At 42.6% G+C, this 16,855-nt stretch overlaps 1 protein-coding gene across 1 annotated transcript in view; it reads left to right on the plus strand.

Annotated features, from left to right (window-relative positions):
* Window positions 1-1,846: 1,846 nt before the first annotated feature.
* Window positions 1,847-16,855, plus strand: part of LOC309548582 (transmembrane protease serine 11D-like) — a gene marked incomplete at both ends in the record, with an annotated part of 70,124 nt that continues 55,115 nt past the window's right edge. The window contains 2 exons of the mRNA XM_082248556.1: window positions 1,847-2,013; window positions 5,709-5,813. Coding sequence (XP_082104682.1) covers window positions 1,847-2,013; window positions 5,709-5,813 — 272 coding nt within the window. The remainder of the gene's footprint in view (window positions 2,014-5,708; window positions 5,814-16,855) is intronic.

A 16,855-nucleotide genomic window follows, 5' to 3' on the forward strand; every position in this document is an offset into this window, starting at 1 on the left:
ACCAGGTAAGGTGTACAAAGACAAGTGTGTCTTGCCTACAGTCAAACATGGTGGTGGGAGTGTCATGGACTGGGGCTGCATGAGTGCTGCTGGCACTAGGGAGCTACAGTTCATTAAGGGAACCATGAATGCCAACATGTACTGACATACTGAAGCAGAGCATGATCCCCTCCCTTCGGAGACTGGACCGCAGGGCAGTATTCAAACATGATAACGACCCCAAACACACCTCCAAGATGACCACTGCCTTGCTAAAGAAGCTGAGGGTAAAGGTGATGGACTGGCCAAGCATGGCTCCAGACTTAAACCCTATTAAGCATCTGTGGGACATCCTCAAACGGAAGGTGGATGAGCGCAAGGTCTCTAACATCCACCAGCTCCGTGATGTCGTCATGGAGGAGTGGAAGAGGACTCCAGTGGTAAAGCTGTGAAGCTCTGGTGAGCTGCCTGCCCAAGAGGGTTAAGGCAGTGCTGGAAAATAATGGTGGCCACACAAAATATTGACACTTTGGGCCCAATTTGGACTTTACTTAGGGGCGTACTCACTTTTGTTGCCAGCAGTTTAGACATTAATGGCTGTGTGTTGAGTTATTTTGAGGGGACAGCAAATTTACACTGTTATACAAGCTGTACACTCACTACTTTACATTGTAGCAAAGTGTAACTTCTTCAGTGTTGTTACATGAAAAGATATAATAAAATATTTACAAAAATGTGAGGGGTGTACTCACTTTTGTGAGATACTGTATACTGTATACCTATAGGACACAAAGTATTCATCTCAAAATCCATTCTGTCTCGTTTTGGGAAACCTTCCGAGTCATATTGCCCCCCCCCTCCCCTCCAATGTTGTTCAATCCTATCACTGCCACAAAAGGACATAAAACTGGGGTTAAGCATTTTGTCTCTTAATAATATTGGCCAATGTTTTTGCACGTGTTCTAATGACTTATACTCTCGATTGAAACTAGTTAAAAAGGCCATTTCCCCTACATTCACTACTTTTTTAGGTTTATTTGCTAATATCTCCTTTCTGTCCATATTTTTAACTTTATTTTGAATAGATACCAAAGTACTATTATCATAGCCTTTTTCTTTGAACCTATTAACTAGCACATTGGACTGTTCGACATAATCCTCTATATGTTTACAGTTCCGCCTAATGCACATCAATTGCCCTTTCGGTATTCCCCCCAACCATTTTGGGTGGTGACAACTGGCGGTGGGAATGTAACTATTCCTATCTGTTTCTTTGAAAAATGTTTTAGTGCCAATAAACACATCATACTTAACCAAAACCAAACCCAAAAAATGTTGCGTGTATTTATCCCAACTACCGGTGAATTTTAGGCCGTAATTGTTATTATTGATCCTCTCTAGAAAATGGATCAATTTCTCTTCTGACCCGTTCTTTAGGATAATAAGGTCATCAATATATGTTTTGTATAGGGCCAACTCTGGTATTGATCTTCCAAAGATTTCTTGTTCCTCCCATTGACTTAATAATAGGTTTGCTGCACTGGGTGCATACTTTGTGCCCATCGCTACGCCCCTTATTTGTTTATGGTAGGAACCACTGTGCCAGAAGTAATTATTGGCCATTGCCAATTCTAGGGCTTGTACTTTTTGCTTATTCTTAAGCCTAGATTTACAATCTTGAGCTCTCTTAGCTCAAGTAGTATTAGTTGGAATTTGGCTCGAATTCCACTTTTAATTATGAACTCTGCACCAAACAGTAAGCATATACTTACCTTACTTTCACACTCCCATAACGTTCTTCTGTGGGGCATGAAAGGAAAGTCTTGTGTAAGCTACACATTGCTGGAGTCATAGCTTACACAGGGCTATGGACTCACTGTGTGACAGTGCTGACACATGGTCTGAGACACATGCTTCTCGAAACCTGGAAGCCCCTGAAATTAATTTGCTTGCCAATGCCAAAACTAAAGTTGAATATACACAGTTTGTTCCATGCTGTAACCAATTGTGCAAGGACTGCAACTTGCAAAGTTGGTAAATGACCAGATTAGGGGATCAGTATATCCATTACCAGATATGTGATTGGTTGTAAAGTGTTATCTCTCTTTCTGTTCATCTCTGTTGATAACAGGAATGGGGTTTGTATGACATATATTGAGTAGTGGATGTGCATATCATGGGTGGGCTCTAACCACTCATTTCAAGTTTTAACAAGCAGGAAACTTGTTGGGAAAATGTCTGGAAAAGGAAATGTTACAGACTTGTGAGATCAGACATGTGTAACCTCTTGTGTATTACTGAATAGGTGAACAATTAAGTGTCATGTCGATTGTCGTCCTTCAACATTTCTTTTGAATGAAAGAAACCTTAGCTGGAGACCAAAAATTTGCATTTTTACAAAAGGAAGATGTTGTGTCTATCTTCCCTAGCAGTTCTTTTATATGTTGATAAACCCATTCCCATGACTAATTTCCTCTTTTAGAAACTGGTAATAGCAATGCAACTACCTAAGGGTGTCTACTGCTCCCATGTTGATTGTCTTAATTGATTGCCTACAGAAAATTAGTGATACTCTCAGTAATAATATTTTTGCAGGTCTATGTTCTTTTCATGTTTGACAAGTCAGTATGCTATAAAATATATATAAATGTAGTATGTTTAGGGGGTTAGTATTCTCTGTTATCACTCTTTATTACATTAGACATAGATTTATTGTTAATGTGTCAATGGATCCAGCTGCTGACTCACTACTTGCAGTGGATTGCGTTGTCAGCAGTGGCTGGCACATGGTTAGGAGGCAATCGGGAGTGGATTTGATGCCTCCTTCATGCCTGTTTTAAGAAAAATTTTATACTGAAATCCCTCTTCACAATACCATAACTACTGTACATCCATTGCAGCACAGTTGTGGCATGGCCCAATTTTTCATGCCCTATTTTTATTGTCATGCCATGATAATGTCATCTGTGTCCCATTGGGAAGACTTCACTTAACTTCCTGCCCCATAGCCAAAACAGGAAGTGAGAAGAAGTCCCTCCAAAGTGAGGGAATCCCTTGTTGTCCCCAGAGTGACCAGAGCTAGTGTCCCCATTGGAAGGTTTTCCTTCTATTACTGTCCTGGTTTCAACCCATAATTTGGGATTTTCTTTTACTTACACGTTGGGTGATAATAGTAAACATGACAAATAGAGAGAATGAATCTCTCTAACAGGGGACAGACAATAAAAAACTGACAGGTGTTCTAATCCCTCTACGCTCTATCCAAACTAAAAAAAAAAGAAAAAGGTTTTGCTTTTAGTTACACTTTAAAGAGACACTATAGTTAGGATACTTGTATAGTAGTGTGAACCAAGTCTTATTGTTGTGCTTGACCCCACTAAACAATGTTCTTTGCTTATTGCCCCAGCAACATTGCTACTTTACTAAAATCTAAAAAAAAAAAAATGTTTGTCTAGCGATACATTTTAAGAATGCACTGGGTACTATTTTCACCAGGCAAGGACTGATTGCAAATGCTTGCAATAGACCAGAATTTTATGTGAAAGCCCATTGTCTTATGAACCAAAATACATTTTTTGTGGTGGATTAAACTGACTTTACAAGTCATGCTAGCAAAAACTCTATATCACACAGCCTGAAATATACCGTACTTAGGTGTCCTTTTATGAACGGGTGATTTTTTTCTCCGCTGGCTTCTCTACAGTTCTCCGGGGAAAATGATCACATCTGGCACCCATTTTATGAATTGGAGAACTTCAGTTCGCCCAGGGTGATCAGGGGAGAACGGTTTTCTCGGAGATCTGTGTAGAAGTCAATGGGGCGTCTGTAATCTCGTGAGACAAAGCGAGATTACAGTAGTATGAAAATCCCTGGCGCACTTTAACAAGCAGAGATAAATTATCACTGCTGAGTACATGAGGTTAATAAATAATAGTCCCCTTACATAAATATATATATATATATATACACTGAATACACACACACATACATTGTATATATATATACACATTAAATAGATATCTACATGTATGTGTGTATATATATACATGTATATATATACATAAATATGGCAGGGGGACATGATTACTGTGTTGGGGGGTCTGAACGAGGAAGAAGGAAGTCCATAATCTTCCTTTTTCCCCCTCAATTCTCCCCTGATTCTGTCTTCACTCCCCGCTTCACAAGCTCCAGGCTGGTGAACCCAGGAGTGTGAATTCTGACCCAGATCGCCAGTGAAGTGCGGAGATCGCAGCTTCATAGTCTGGCTGTTTCTGTGTCAGTCAATGACAGATTCCCATGTGAAGAGATGATCAGCGGAGAACATATTCTCCTGCGATCATTTCTGTTTCATAAACTGAGAATGATCGGAAATGAGCTGTGATCAGCAGGATCACTGGTCATCTCAGTTTCATAAAAGGACACCTTAATCTTTTTTATGTGTCTTTGGTTTATAACGAAGGATCTGATTACTGCATAAAGATCTTATGCATAGCTAAGGCATAGCTAAGGCCTCATTCAAATGGGAAATGACATACATGTGGATATATGCATTTATAGGACATTTACATGTGATCATTTTAAATAGTATTATTCACACTCTGCACTTACCTGTGTTTAGGTGCATTTTGTTTAATTGCATATGGAGAAATAGAATTCTGTGCATACAGGGACAAATTACTACTCATTGAAACACATTGTAAACACATGAGAAAGTGATCTGGGAAGTAAAAAGTTTGTGTGCTATCCAGATCAATTTTCCTGCATTTAAATGGAATAAAAGCAAGAGGCCTGTGTGAACGTATCCTAATGAAATTACTTCTGGGATGTACAATAAGTGCCGGTTCACACTGCAGCGGCACGACTTTCGGGGCGACCTGTGAAGTCGCGTACACCGCGACTTCGGCACGACCTGCACGGACTTCATAAAATGAATGTCTATGCAAGTCACTCCAGGTCGCCCCGAAGTAGTACAGGACCCTTCTTCTAAGTTGGAGCGACTTGTGTCGCTCCTCTTAGAACGGCTCCTGTACCAGTCAATGGACTGCGATAGTGCGTGACTTGTCAGGCTGACCAAGTTGCCTGACAATTCATACTAGTGTGAATGGACACTTACTATTAAATTTGTGGATTAGTTTTACTTATAGTTACAATGAATTTAAACACAAAAAATTAAATTGACATTACTGGATTTTTAGGTCAAGAGACTAAATCAATAGTATAAAGCAAGATACAGGAATAATACAATATAAATGTTATTGGAACAACATAATAACTCCAGAAAACTAGGATTACACAAAGACAATAGTAATACGTTGTCTCTGAGTTTTATATTAAGACTGTAAATTAGATATAAACTAGGATTTGGATATTTAAGACGTATGTATCAACAGTAGTCAAGTAATATTACCAATTCTGCAACACCTGATTTACTTTAATAGAGATATTTATAGTTGTTATTTTAAAATTATACAAAAGCTTGTGGTTTCCCTTTATGAGTAAATGTGTAGAGAGATTAATGCTTTTGATGTAATTCCTTGTGTCATTTTGATTATTCTTATACTTTACTAAATGAAGCAACTAAGGAAGTGCTTTCATATTTTGACTCCAACGAACTACTGTGTATTAGATCTCAGTGTGAATTCATTTATAGTCTGTTACCTGCCATTGGAATCTCACTTGTTGATTTGGGCTTGTAGAACAAGTTTTGCTGACATCACTTGTTTGCTTAGCCCCTGTCAAACTCTGAGCACCCAGGACTGTTCTCAGATCTTTGTTGAAATCATTCAGAGACCAAGTCACCTACTAAGCAAGTCTGACCAGGAACATTCTCAAAGGTAAGCATAGCCCAACAGTGACATTGCTCCCAGCCATTTTACTTGAGGGATTGTAGGTTTGAAAGCTATAGACTTGTGTTAATATGTGCTTTGTATCTTTCTACTGCCTGTCTATATATATATATATATATATATATATATATATATATATATATATATATATATATATATATATATATATATATTTACATATATATATATATATATATATATATATATATATATATATATATATATATATATACAGTATTCTGGAAAGTAATTTGTTCATGAACCAATACAGTTATGTACTTAGGTCTATATAGGCTAATTCTTCCACATAAAAATGCATGTGACATTTTATATCAGATTTTTGTCTAAATGCAAAATAAGAAATTGATAGTTTTATACTTTTATTGACCTAGTTTAACTGTTTTACACATTTCCATAATGTTTTATTTATGATTTGAAATCATTTTTGTATGAGAAAGCCTCTAACAAATAGTATATTAATGTATTAGGTAGTTTAAAAGACTTTAGTACTGGGCTTGTGAATAGAAGTCATGTTAAAGAACATAGACAGCACGGGGATTTGTTTTGTTATATATTTTTATAGACCTCAATCGTAGTGACAAAGAATTATTTAAAATAAATTCTTGCCCAAAAAATCTTTAAGTATTATTGATGTACATGATTTAGCTCCTACCAACATACAGGTGGTGGCTGATAATATTCAGTTGACTTGGTATTTTACCAGTCCTTGCCTTTGATGGAAATGATCTACATTCCTGTACGTAACTAAAGTTACCAATAAATTAAATGTCTTTCTATAAAAACAAAAGTTTGCATTGGCAAGACTTTTATGTCTATGCCTTTAGAGGAGGAAGGGGGAACACTTTGGTCTACAAATAACTGTGACTGGCCAGCAAAAGCTATTTGGCTTACCAAGAGTAGGCTCGGCCAGGAAGTGCTGGCTATGATCTTGGAGGTACCCATGGTCTTGGAGTGTAAACAGCTGGATGTTTTACTATATTTCAAGTTATCTCAGCAATTACACCTCCAGCATGAAGGTATATTGGAAGGAGTTTGTCATTGCAGATACAGTGCATCCAGAAAATATTCACAGCACTTCACCTTTTCCACATTTTGTTATGTTACAGCCTTATTTCAAAATTGATTAAATTCATTATTTTCCTCAAAATTTTACGAACAAAACCCCATAATGACAAAGTGAATGAAGTTTGTTTGAAATCTTTGCAAATTTATTTAAAAAAAAAAAAAAAAAAAAAAACACATGTACATATGTATACACATCCTTTGCTCAATACTTTGTTGAAGCATCTTTGGCACCAATTACAGCGTCAAGTCTTTTTGAGTATGATGCTACAAGCTTGGCACACCTATTTTTGGGCAGTTTCTCCCATTCTTCTTTGCAGGACCTTGCAACCTCCATCAGGTTGGATGGGGAGTGTCGGTGCACAGCCATTTTCCGATCTCTCCAGAGATGTTCAATCGGGTTAAAATCTGGGCTCTGGCTGGGCCACTCAAGGACATTCACAGAGTTGTCCCATAACCACTCCTTTGTTATCTTGGCTGTGTGTTTAGGGTCATTGTACTGTTGGAAGATGAACCTTTACCCCACTCTGAGATCCAGAGCGCTCTGGAGCAGGTTTTAATCAAGGATGTCTCTGTACATTGCTGCATTTATCTTTCCCTTGATCCTGACTAGTCTCCCAATTCCTGCCACTGAAAAACATCTCCACAGCATGATGCTGCCACAACAATGCTTCACTGTAGATATGGTATTGGTCAGTTGATGAGCGGTGCCTGGTTTGCTCCAGACATGACGCTAGTCACTCAGGCCAAAGAGTTCAATATTTGTTTCATCAGACCAGAGAATTTTGTTTCTTATGGTCTGAGAGTCCTCCAGGTGCCTTTTGGCAAACTGGGCCAAACTTTGGGCTGTCATGTGCCTTTTACTAAGGTGTGGCTTCCGTCTGGCCACTCTACCATACAGGGCTGATTTGTGGAGTTCAGCAAAGATGGTTTTTCTTCTGGAAGGTTCTCCTCTCTCCACAGAGAAATGCTGGAGCTCTGTCAGAGTGACCATTGGGTTCTTGGTCACAGCCCTGACTAGGGCCCTTCTCCCCCGATCGCTCAGTTTGGCCAGGTGGCCCGCTCTAGGATGAGTCCTGGTGGTTCCAAACTTCTTACATCTACAGATAATGGAGGCCACTGTGCTCATTGGGACTTTCAATGCTGCAGAAATGTTTCTGTACCCTTCCCCAGATTTGTGCCTCCATACAGTCCTGTCTCCGAGGTCTACAGACAATTCCTTTGACTTTGTGGCTTAGTTTGTGCTCAGACATGCATTATTAATTGTGGGACCTTATATAGACAGGTGTGTGCCTTTCCAAATCATGTTCAATCAACTGAATTTACCACAGGTGGACTCCTATCAAGTTGTAGAAACATCTGAAGTATGATCAGTGGACACAGGATGCACCTGAGATCAATTTTGAGTGTCATGGCAAAGGATGTGAATACCTGTGTACATGTGATTTTTTAGTTTTTTATTTTGAATACATTTGCCAAGATTTCAAACAAACTTCTTTCACGTTGTCATTATGGGGTATTGTTTGTAGAATTTTGAGGAAAATAATGGATTTAATCCATTTTGGAATAAGGCTGTAACATAACAAAATGTGGAAAAAGTGAAGCATTGTGAATACTTTCTGGAAGCACTGTAGCACCTGGCTAGATCTTTGTATAGAATAGGAAACCCGAGCTACCACAATAAAGTCAAGAGGCAGGGAAATATACTTAAAGCAGAAATATCAATATAAATATGATCAATATCCTATATTCTATATACAGTACAAAAGAAGGGGTGGTGTAAAAAGTTAAAGCTATATTCACTTTGAATACCAAATTATGTGTGAGGGAAAAAGATAAAAAGGATTATTTTCTTTTCTTTCTCTAACATTCATTTTAAAAAAAAATGAAGATTAATTTTGCTTGGTGAACAGTCTCTACTTTTTTAGTAAATTAACCCCATTGTTTAGTTTCCTGTAAAAATATATTATGTGATATTCAGCAGCTGGGTAAAATCTAATTATGGACTCCAATACTCCAGCGAGGTGCTTCAATTTTTAGAATTAAATACTTTCTTCACATCCCAGGGTTCATATGGTAAACCATCGGTGCGCGGAGGCACCCAGATGTTCCATAGGGACACCATCAGTACAGTATTGATAAAATACATTTCAAGTACTAAAGTATCACTTAGTCGAGGTTAAGCACTATTAATTTGCTACTCTAAGCATTTACATTTATATGTCAGTTAAGGAGCAATATGTAAAATATATTTAGGCTTTACTTAAAAGGCTAAATGGTTGGAGGTATCATGACCTACTCCATGTATGCTGTGCAAAATCTAAATCTCCCCCCTCCCCTGTCTCCCGAGTTTTCCCCCTTGCATACACTTTTTATTATTTTTTTGTTTCATAAAACTTTTTTTTAGATGTCTTCTAACCAGTTATGTGACATGTAGGGTCATCTACCTTCTTCAGCAACAAGTGTGCCTCGATGATGCAGAGAGTATTACATAGTTACATAGTTAGTCTGGCTCAACCAATAAAAAAAAACAAAACAAAAAAAAAAACATTAATGAAAACCCAACCATACAATCCCATATACACAATCTTATACCTGCAGTTGTTCCAGAGGAAGGCGAAAAAACCCCCGAAAAGCATGATCCAATTTGCTATAGCAGAGGAAAAAAATTCCTTCCTGATCACCGAGAGGCAATCTGATATTCCCTTGATCAGTTTTACCTATAAATTTTAGAACCCACTTATATTAAGTCCACCCAGGAAAGAATCCAGGCCTTTTTTTAAAGCAATCTAGTGAGCTAACCAGAACCACCTCTGGAGGGAGTCTATTCCACAATGGTATTGATGTATTATTGATGAGTATTGATGACGTAATGATGTCATTCATGTTCTCTGCATCCTTATGCTATGAGTGCAGGGTGCCATGTCATATCCATGATCCCCTGTACTCCAGGAAGTAGGCCAAATGACCCCTGGGTGTCCATCAAAGCAGAGTAGGTGTATGTGGTGGACACTGCCGTAGAGAAAGTAAGTATTGCAGAAATATCTTTTAGGCTATGTTCACATCTTGGCGTTGCTATTTACAGGCGTTTTTTAGGCGTTTTTTCAGGTGTTTTACAGGCGTTTTTGTGCAGGTGTTTTTAGGCTGACTAGTAACCAATGGAAAAAAATAAAAATGCCTGTAATCTGCCCAAAAAGAAGCTCATGTACTTTTTTGAGCGTTGGGCGTTTTGCTTAAAACGTCAAAACGCTCAGATGTGAACAGGGTCCATTGAAATTAATAGGATTTGTCTTGTTGGGCGTTTTTTGAGCTGATCCTAGAGCAGAAAAACTCCCCAAAAACGCCCCAAAACGCCTACATGTCAACTTAGCCTTATGTTTACAGATGGTGGGCTATTTGTTTTTACAAAAAAGTACCCTTGGGCTTTAAAAACAGTCATCACTTGGTTGCATCTGGTCTCAAGTGTATAGATATAACTCTTGTTCCTATGAAACAATGTTCATTCTCATGGAACAGCTGTAAATAATTTACTTTCTGCTCTTTCAGCACCTCTTACAACATTGGGTGCATAGAATGCATTTTACTGCTTTGTCTTTCTATTTTGTGATAATTATTACCTTGGTGTGATGCCCATCCCATTCAGAATGACAGGCCTTAATAATCTAATTAAGCAGCTATATTCACTTTTTATACTTTTTTTTTCTCCTGATGACTGTAAGTAATAGAAAAAAAATAAAGTTGATTAATTAGCTTGATATTGTACTTTTTTTTCCAGTGTTAGGAGCTTTTAGTGATGTTAGTTATTTTTTAAATATTATTTTTTTTTTTATTTACTTGAATTTGTAATAGTGCTTGACTAAAGTAATAATATATTGTTGTCCTTTTTAGATAATGTTCACATGTATGCTAAATTACATACAAGAAATTGAAAATGGAAAGAAGAATAATAAATTGAGTGTATAAGAGAAGAATAATGCAGTCCACGAGCAGGTGAGCTTAAAGCTGTGAAGATTTAAAGTGTATCTAATCCCCAACTTTAAAAAATAAAATTGAAAGAGTAGTGAAGGTTTAGAACAAACCATAAGAACAAATAAGTAGGGTTGAGCGGACACCTAGATGTCCGTGTTCGACGGGTTCGGCCGAACTTTAAAAAAAAGTCCGGGTCCGTGTCCCGGACTTTTACCGAACTTTTCCCGGACACCGAACCCCATTGAAGTCAATGGGGACCCGAACTTTAAGGCACTAAAATGGCTCTAAAACACCAAAGGAAAGGGCTAGAGTGCTGCAAATGGCAGCAAAACGTAATTAAGAGCATGGCAAGTGCTCTGCAAACAAATGTGGATAGGGAAATAACTTAAAACAACAAAAAAAAACAGAAAAATAAAACAATGTTCTTCTTCATCTCTGAAGGACGAGGCCCATATGGAGTAGGAGGGAGGTTGAGGTGGTGGTGGATGTGGCGGTGACATAGGCGTGCGCACAGGGTGTGCTGGGTGTGCCTGGGCACACCCTAATCACCTAGGGCACATAGCATTGCCAGTGAGGAGATGGGAAAGATCTCCCTGGGACCTGCTCTGCTCTATTTCTCCTTGCCTACAGGTACATGGCCCCGATACATTACTCTCCCTGCTGGCAAACACATGCATGTGTATTTCAACTTTGGGGTGCACACCTTAATGCAATAGGCTGCGCACACCTATGGGCGGTGTAGGTGGAAGCGGCGGTGGAGGAGGACCAGGGCCGGATTAACAGCATCATGGGCTTGGTGCTGAGGATTTTGAAGGGCCTTAAGGGCCGTGCCTTGCCATGCACCCAGAGGAGGAAGGGTGCAGCCATGCATGCCTAATTCAACATGGGATGCTGTCTCTGAAGCCCATAAACACATCCATGCATCGCCAACTGTCCCTCCTTGTCCGGCCTTCACGCTGTGTGGGGAGGTTCTGAGGGTGCTGCCTGGGGAAGCGAGCATAGAAGCCAGACTTCTGTGTTTACAAGTGACAGAAGAGCGGTAACAGTGAATATGGCCAACCCGGGGCCTATATAAAAGGTAGGGGCCTGGAGCTGCAGCTCCAATAGACCCTACATTAATCTGGCCCTGAGGAGGAGGACGAGGTAGCCAACACTGCTTCTTTTCACAAATTTTAAATGAGGGTACACCCCAAAAGAGTGAGAAAGAGCAAAAATGGAACAATGGATGGGTAAGGTCGGTATCCATTGCTATTCTGCATAAGGTACGGAAAAGTCCCGTGGGATCCATGCCTGGTTCATTTTAATGAACGTGAGCTTGTCCACATTGTCTCTGGACAGGCGGCTGCGCTTGTCTGTTATAACGCCCCCAGCCGTGCTAAATACCCGTTCAGATAATACACTGGCTGCAGGGCACGCCAGCACCTCCAAGGCGTAAAGGGCAAGCTCAGGCCATGTGCCCAATTTGGAGACCCAGAAGTTGAAGGGGGCAGACCCGTCATTCACTACATGTAGGCGTGTGCACACATACTGCTCCACCATGTTGGTAAAATGCTGCCTCCTGCTAAGACGTTCCATCTGAGCTGCTGGTGCTGCTGTTTGTTGTGGCGTGCTGACAAAGCTTTTCCACATTTCGGCCATGCTAACCCTGCCTTCTGAGGTGCTGGCGGTGCCCTGGTTGCGTTGGCGACCTCCTCCTCCTCCTCCTCTGCCTTGTGCTTCCACTGTGGCCCCGCTGTCAGATGGGAATGCCAGCAGCATGGCGTCTACCAGCGTGCGCTTGTACTCGCGCATCTTGCGATCGCGCTCCAGTGAGTGAATTAAGGACGGTACGTTGTCCTTGTAACGGGGATCCAGCAGCGTGGCCACCCAGTAATCAGCACAAGTTAGAATGTGGGCAACTCGGCGGTCGTTGTGGAGACACTGCAGCATGTAATCGCTCATGTGTGCCAGGCTGCCCAGAGGCAACGAAAGGCTGTCCTCTGTGGGAGGTGTATGGTCCGTGTCCTCTGTATCCCCCCAGCCACGCACCAGTGATGGCCATGAGCTGGCCTGTTTGCCACCCTGCTGTGAACATGGTTCCATCTCCTCCTCCAGCTCCTCCTCCTCCTCATCCTCCTCATCCTCCAGAACTGTGCCCCTGCTGGACAATTGCGTCCCTGGCGTTTGCGTGTGCAGGAACCCACCCTCGGAGCCCCTTGCGAATGACTGCCCTGAAAGCCTTGGAAATGTTACCTCTTCATCCTCCTCCTCCTCCTCATCCTGTGCCACATCCTCTTCCATCATCGCCCGAATTGTTTTTTCAAGGAGGCATAGAAGTGGGATAGTTAAGCTGAGAACGGCGTCATTGCCACTGGCCATGTTGGTGGAGTACTCAAAACAGCGCAACAAGGCACACAGGTCTCGCATGGAGGCCCAGTTATTGGTGGTGAAGTGGTGCTGTTCCGCAGAGCGACTCACGCGTGCGTGCTGCAGCTGAAACTCCACTATGGCCTGCTGCTGCTCGCACAGTCTTTCCAGCATGTGCAAGGTGGAGTTCCACCTTGTGGGCACGTCACATATGAGGCGGTGAGCGGGAAGGCCGAAGTTACGCTGCAGCGCTGCCAGGCGAGCAGCAGCAGGGTGAGAACGCCGAAAGTGCGCACAAACGGCCCGCACTTTCTGCAGCAGCTCTGACATATCGGGGTAGTTTTTAAGGAACCTCTGCACCACCAAATTCAGCACATGCGCCAGGCAAGGGATGTGCGTCAAACCGGCTAGGCCCAGAGCTGCTATGAGATTTCGCCCGTTATCGCACACCACCAGGCCGGGCTTGAGGCTCGCTGGCAGCAACCACTCATTTGTCTGCTGTTCCATGCTCCTCCACAACTCCTGCGCGGTGTGTGGTTTGTCCCCCAAACAGGCAAGTTGTAAAACTGCCTGCTGTCGTTTACCCCTGGCCGTGCTGAAGTTGGTGGTGAAGGTGTTACGCTGTCCGGATGAGGAGGCGGTAGAGGATGAGGAAGCGGAGTAGGAGGAGTTAGGAACAGGAGGCAAACTGAAGCGCCCTGCAATCCTCGGTGGTGGAAGGACATGCGCCAAATTGCTATCCGCCTCAGGCCCATCCGCCACTGCATTTACCCAGTGTGCCGTTAGGGAGATATAACGCCCCTGACCGTGCTTACTGGTCCACGTATCCGTAGTTAGGTGGACCTTGGCACAGATGGCGTTGCGCAGTGCACACCTGATTTTTTCCCCCACTTGGTTGTGCAGGGAAGGGATGGCTTGCCTGGAAAAGTAGTGGCGGCTGGGCACGACGTACTGTGGGACAGCCACCGACATAAGGTTTTTAAAACTGTGCGTCTCCACCAGACGGAATGACAGCATTTCAAAGGCCAATAATTTTGAAATGCTGGCATTCAGGGCCAGGGATCGCGGGTGGGTAGGGGGGTACTTCCTCTTCCTCTCAAGTGTTTGGGAGATGGAAAGCTGAACGCTTCCACGGGACATTGTGGAGATGGTTGTTGGTGACCCAGGTGGTGGTGTTGCTGACAGATCGTCTGTTTGCGGGGTGGCAGGTGCCGGTATCACTACAGATGTGGCTGGAGCGGCCGAGACTGCAGCAGAAGAGGAAGCAGGATGAGCCAGAGACGTTTCTTGGTTTTGAAGGTGTGTACTCCACTGCAGCTCGTGCTTTGCACTTAGATGCCTGATCATGCAGGTTGTGCTCAGGTTGAGAAGGTTCATGCCTCGCTTCAAGCTCTGATTGCACAGGGTGCAAACCACTCGTGTCCTGTCATCAGCACATTTTCTAAAGAACTTCCACGCTAGAGAACTCCTTTGAGCTGACTTTGGTGCGCTCGTTCCCTTGCTGCGTTGGGCAGTAGCGGGCGTAGTGTCTAGGGCACGGCCGCTCCGCTTCTGCACCCTGCTCCCTCTTCTGCTGTGCTGGTGGCTCTGTGCGACCACCGCCTCTTCCTCCAAACTACTCAGTTCACCTGCATGACGTTCATTCCATGTGGGGTCGAGGACCTCATCGTCCTCCACATCATCTTCCACCCAGTCTTCACCCCTGCCCTCCTTGTCGGTCTCCACAATGCTGAACGCCGCAGCAGTTGGCACCTGCGTTTCGTCATCATCGGAGACGTGCTGCGATGATCCTTGCATGTACTCATCTTGAGGAATAAGTGGTTGGGCATCGCTGCACTCAATCTCTTCCACTTCTGGGGCAGGGCTAGGTGGATGGCCCTGGGAAACCCTGCTGACAGAGTCCTCAAAAAGAATAAGAGACTGCTGTATGGCTTGGGGCTCAGACTGCTGGCCTGATTTGCAAGGGGGTGAGGTGAAAGACGGTTGGACATTGGCTGCAGGTGCCAACTCTGACCTTTCTGCAGTAGACTGGGTGGGAGACAATGTGAAGGAACTGGAGGCACTGTCAGCAGCAAACCAATCTACTATCGCCTCAACTTGTTCTGGCCTCATCACTTCTAGGGGCGTTTGATGCCCTACCAAATACTGATGCAGGTTCTGTCGCCTACTCACACTTGAGGAAGGTGTTTCACTTGTGCGTGTAGCTGGCACAGATCGACCATGTCCTCTCCTTGCAACAGGAGCTCTACCAGCAGCACCACGACCCAGGCCACGGCCCTTATTTGACGGTCTCCTCATATTTCTGTAATTTAAGATCTTGCCCTAGAAAGGTTTTTATTGAATAGCGGAATAGAAAATATGATCCAAAAAAAGTGTATGTATATCACACGTACACAACCACACTAGGCCCCAATTACTATTGTTTGTACCCCTAAAAGGCTAGATGAGGAGTAGGGGGAGTATGGAACAGGCAGCACCCTCAAACCTTCAGAAGTATGAGATGAACCCCAACAACTTGGAAAGGTGGATCTCTCTCACACGTACCGACACAGACTATCCCGCAATTCAATTGATCCTCAAAGGTTTTTATTGAATAGCGGAATAGGAAATATGATCAAAAAAAGTGTATGTATCTCGCACGTACACAACCACACTAGGCCCCAATTACTATTGTTTGTACCCCTAAAAGGCTAGATGAGGAGTAGGGGGGGTATGGAACAGGCAGCACCCTCAAACCTTCAGAAGTATGAGATGAACCCCAACAACTTGGAAAGGTGGATCTCTCTCACACGTACCGACACAGACTATCCCGCAATTCAATTGATCCTCAAAGGTTTTTATTGAATAGCGGAATAGGAAATATGATCAAAAAAAGTGTATGTATCTCGCACGTACACAACCACACTAGGCCCCAATTACTATTGTTTGTACCCCTAAAAGGCTAGATGAGGAGTAGGGGGGGTATGGAACAGGCAGCACCCTCAAACCTTCAGAAGTATGAGATGAACCCCAACAACTTGGAAAGGTGGATCTCTCTCACACGTACCGACACAGACTATCCCGCAATTCAATTGATCCTCAAAGGTTTTTATTGAATAGCGGAATAGGAAATATGATCAAAAAAAGTGTATGTATCTCGCACGTACACAACCACACTAGGCCCCAATTACTATTGTTTGTACCCCTAAAAGGCTAGATGAGGAGTAGGGGGAGTATGGAACAGGCAGCACCCTCAAACCTTCAGAAGTATGAGATGAACCCCAACAACTTGGAAAGGTGGATCTCTCTCACACGTACCGACACAGACTATCCCGCAATTCAATTGATCCTCAAAGGTTTTTATTGAATAGCGGAATAGGAAATATGATCAAAAAAAGTGTATGTATCTCGCACGTACACAACCACACTAGGCCCCAATTACTATTGTTTGTACCCCTAAAAGGCTAGATGAGGAGTAGGGGGGGTATGGAACAGGCAGCACCCTCAAACCTTCAGAAGTATGAGATGAACCCCAACAACTTGGAAAGGTGGATCTCTCTCACACGTACCGACACAGACTATCCCGCAATTCAATTGATCCTCAAAGGTTTTTATTGAATAGCGGAATAGGAAATATGATCAAAAAAAGTGTA

Source organism: Pelophylax lessonae (assembly GCF_965119305.1).
Source record: "Pelophylax lessonae genome assembly, chromosome: 1".
In the NCBI taxonomy this organism is placed as follows: Eukaryota; Metazoa; Chordata; class Amphibia; order Anura; family Ranidae; genus Pelophylax; species Pelophylax lessonae.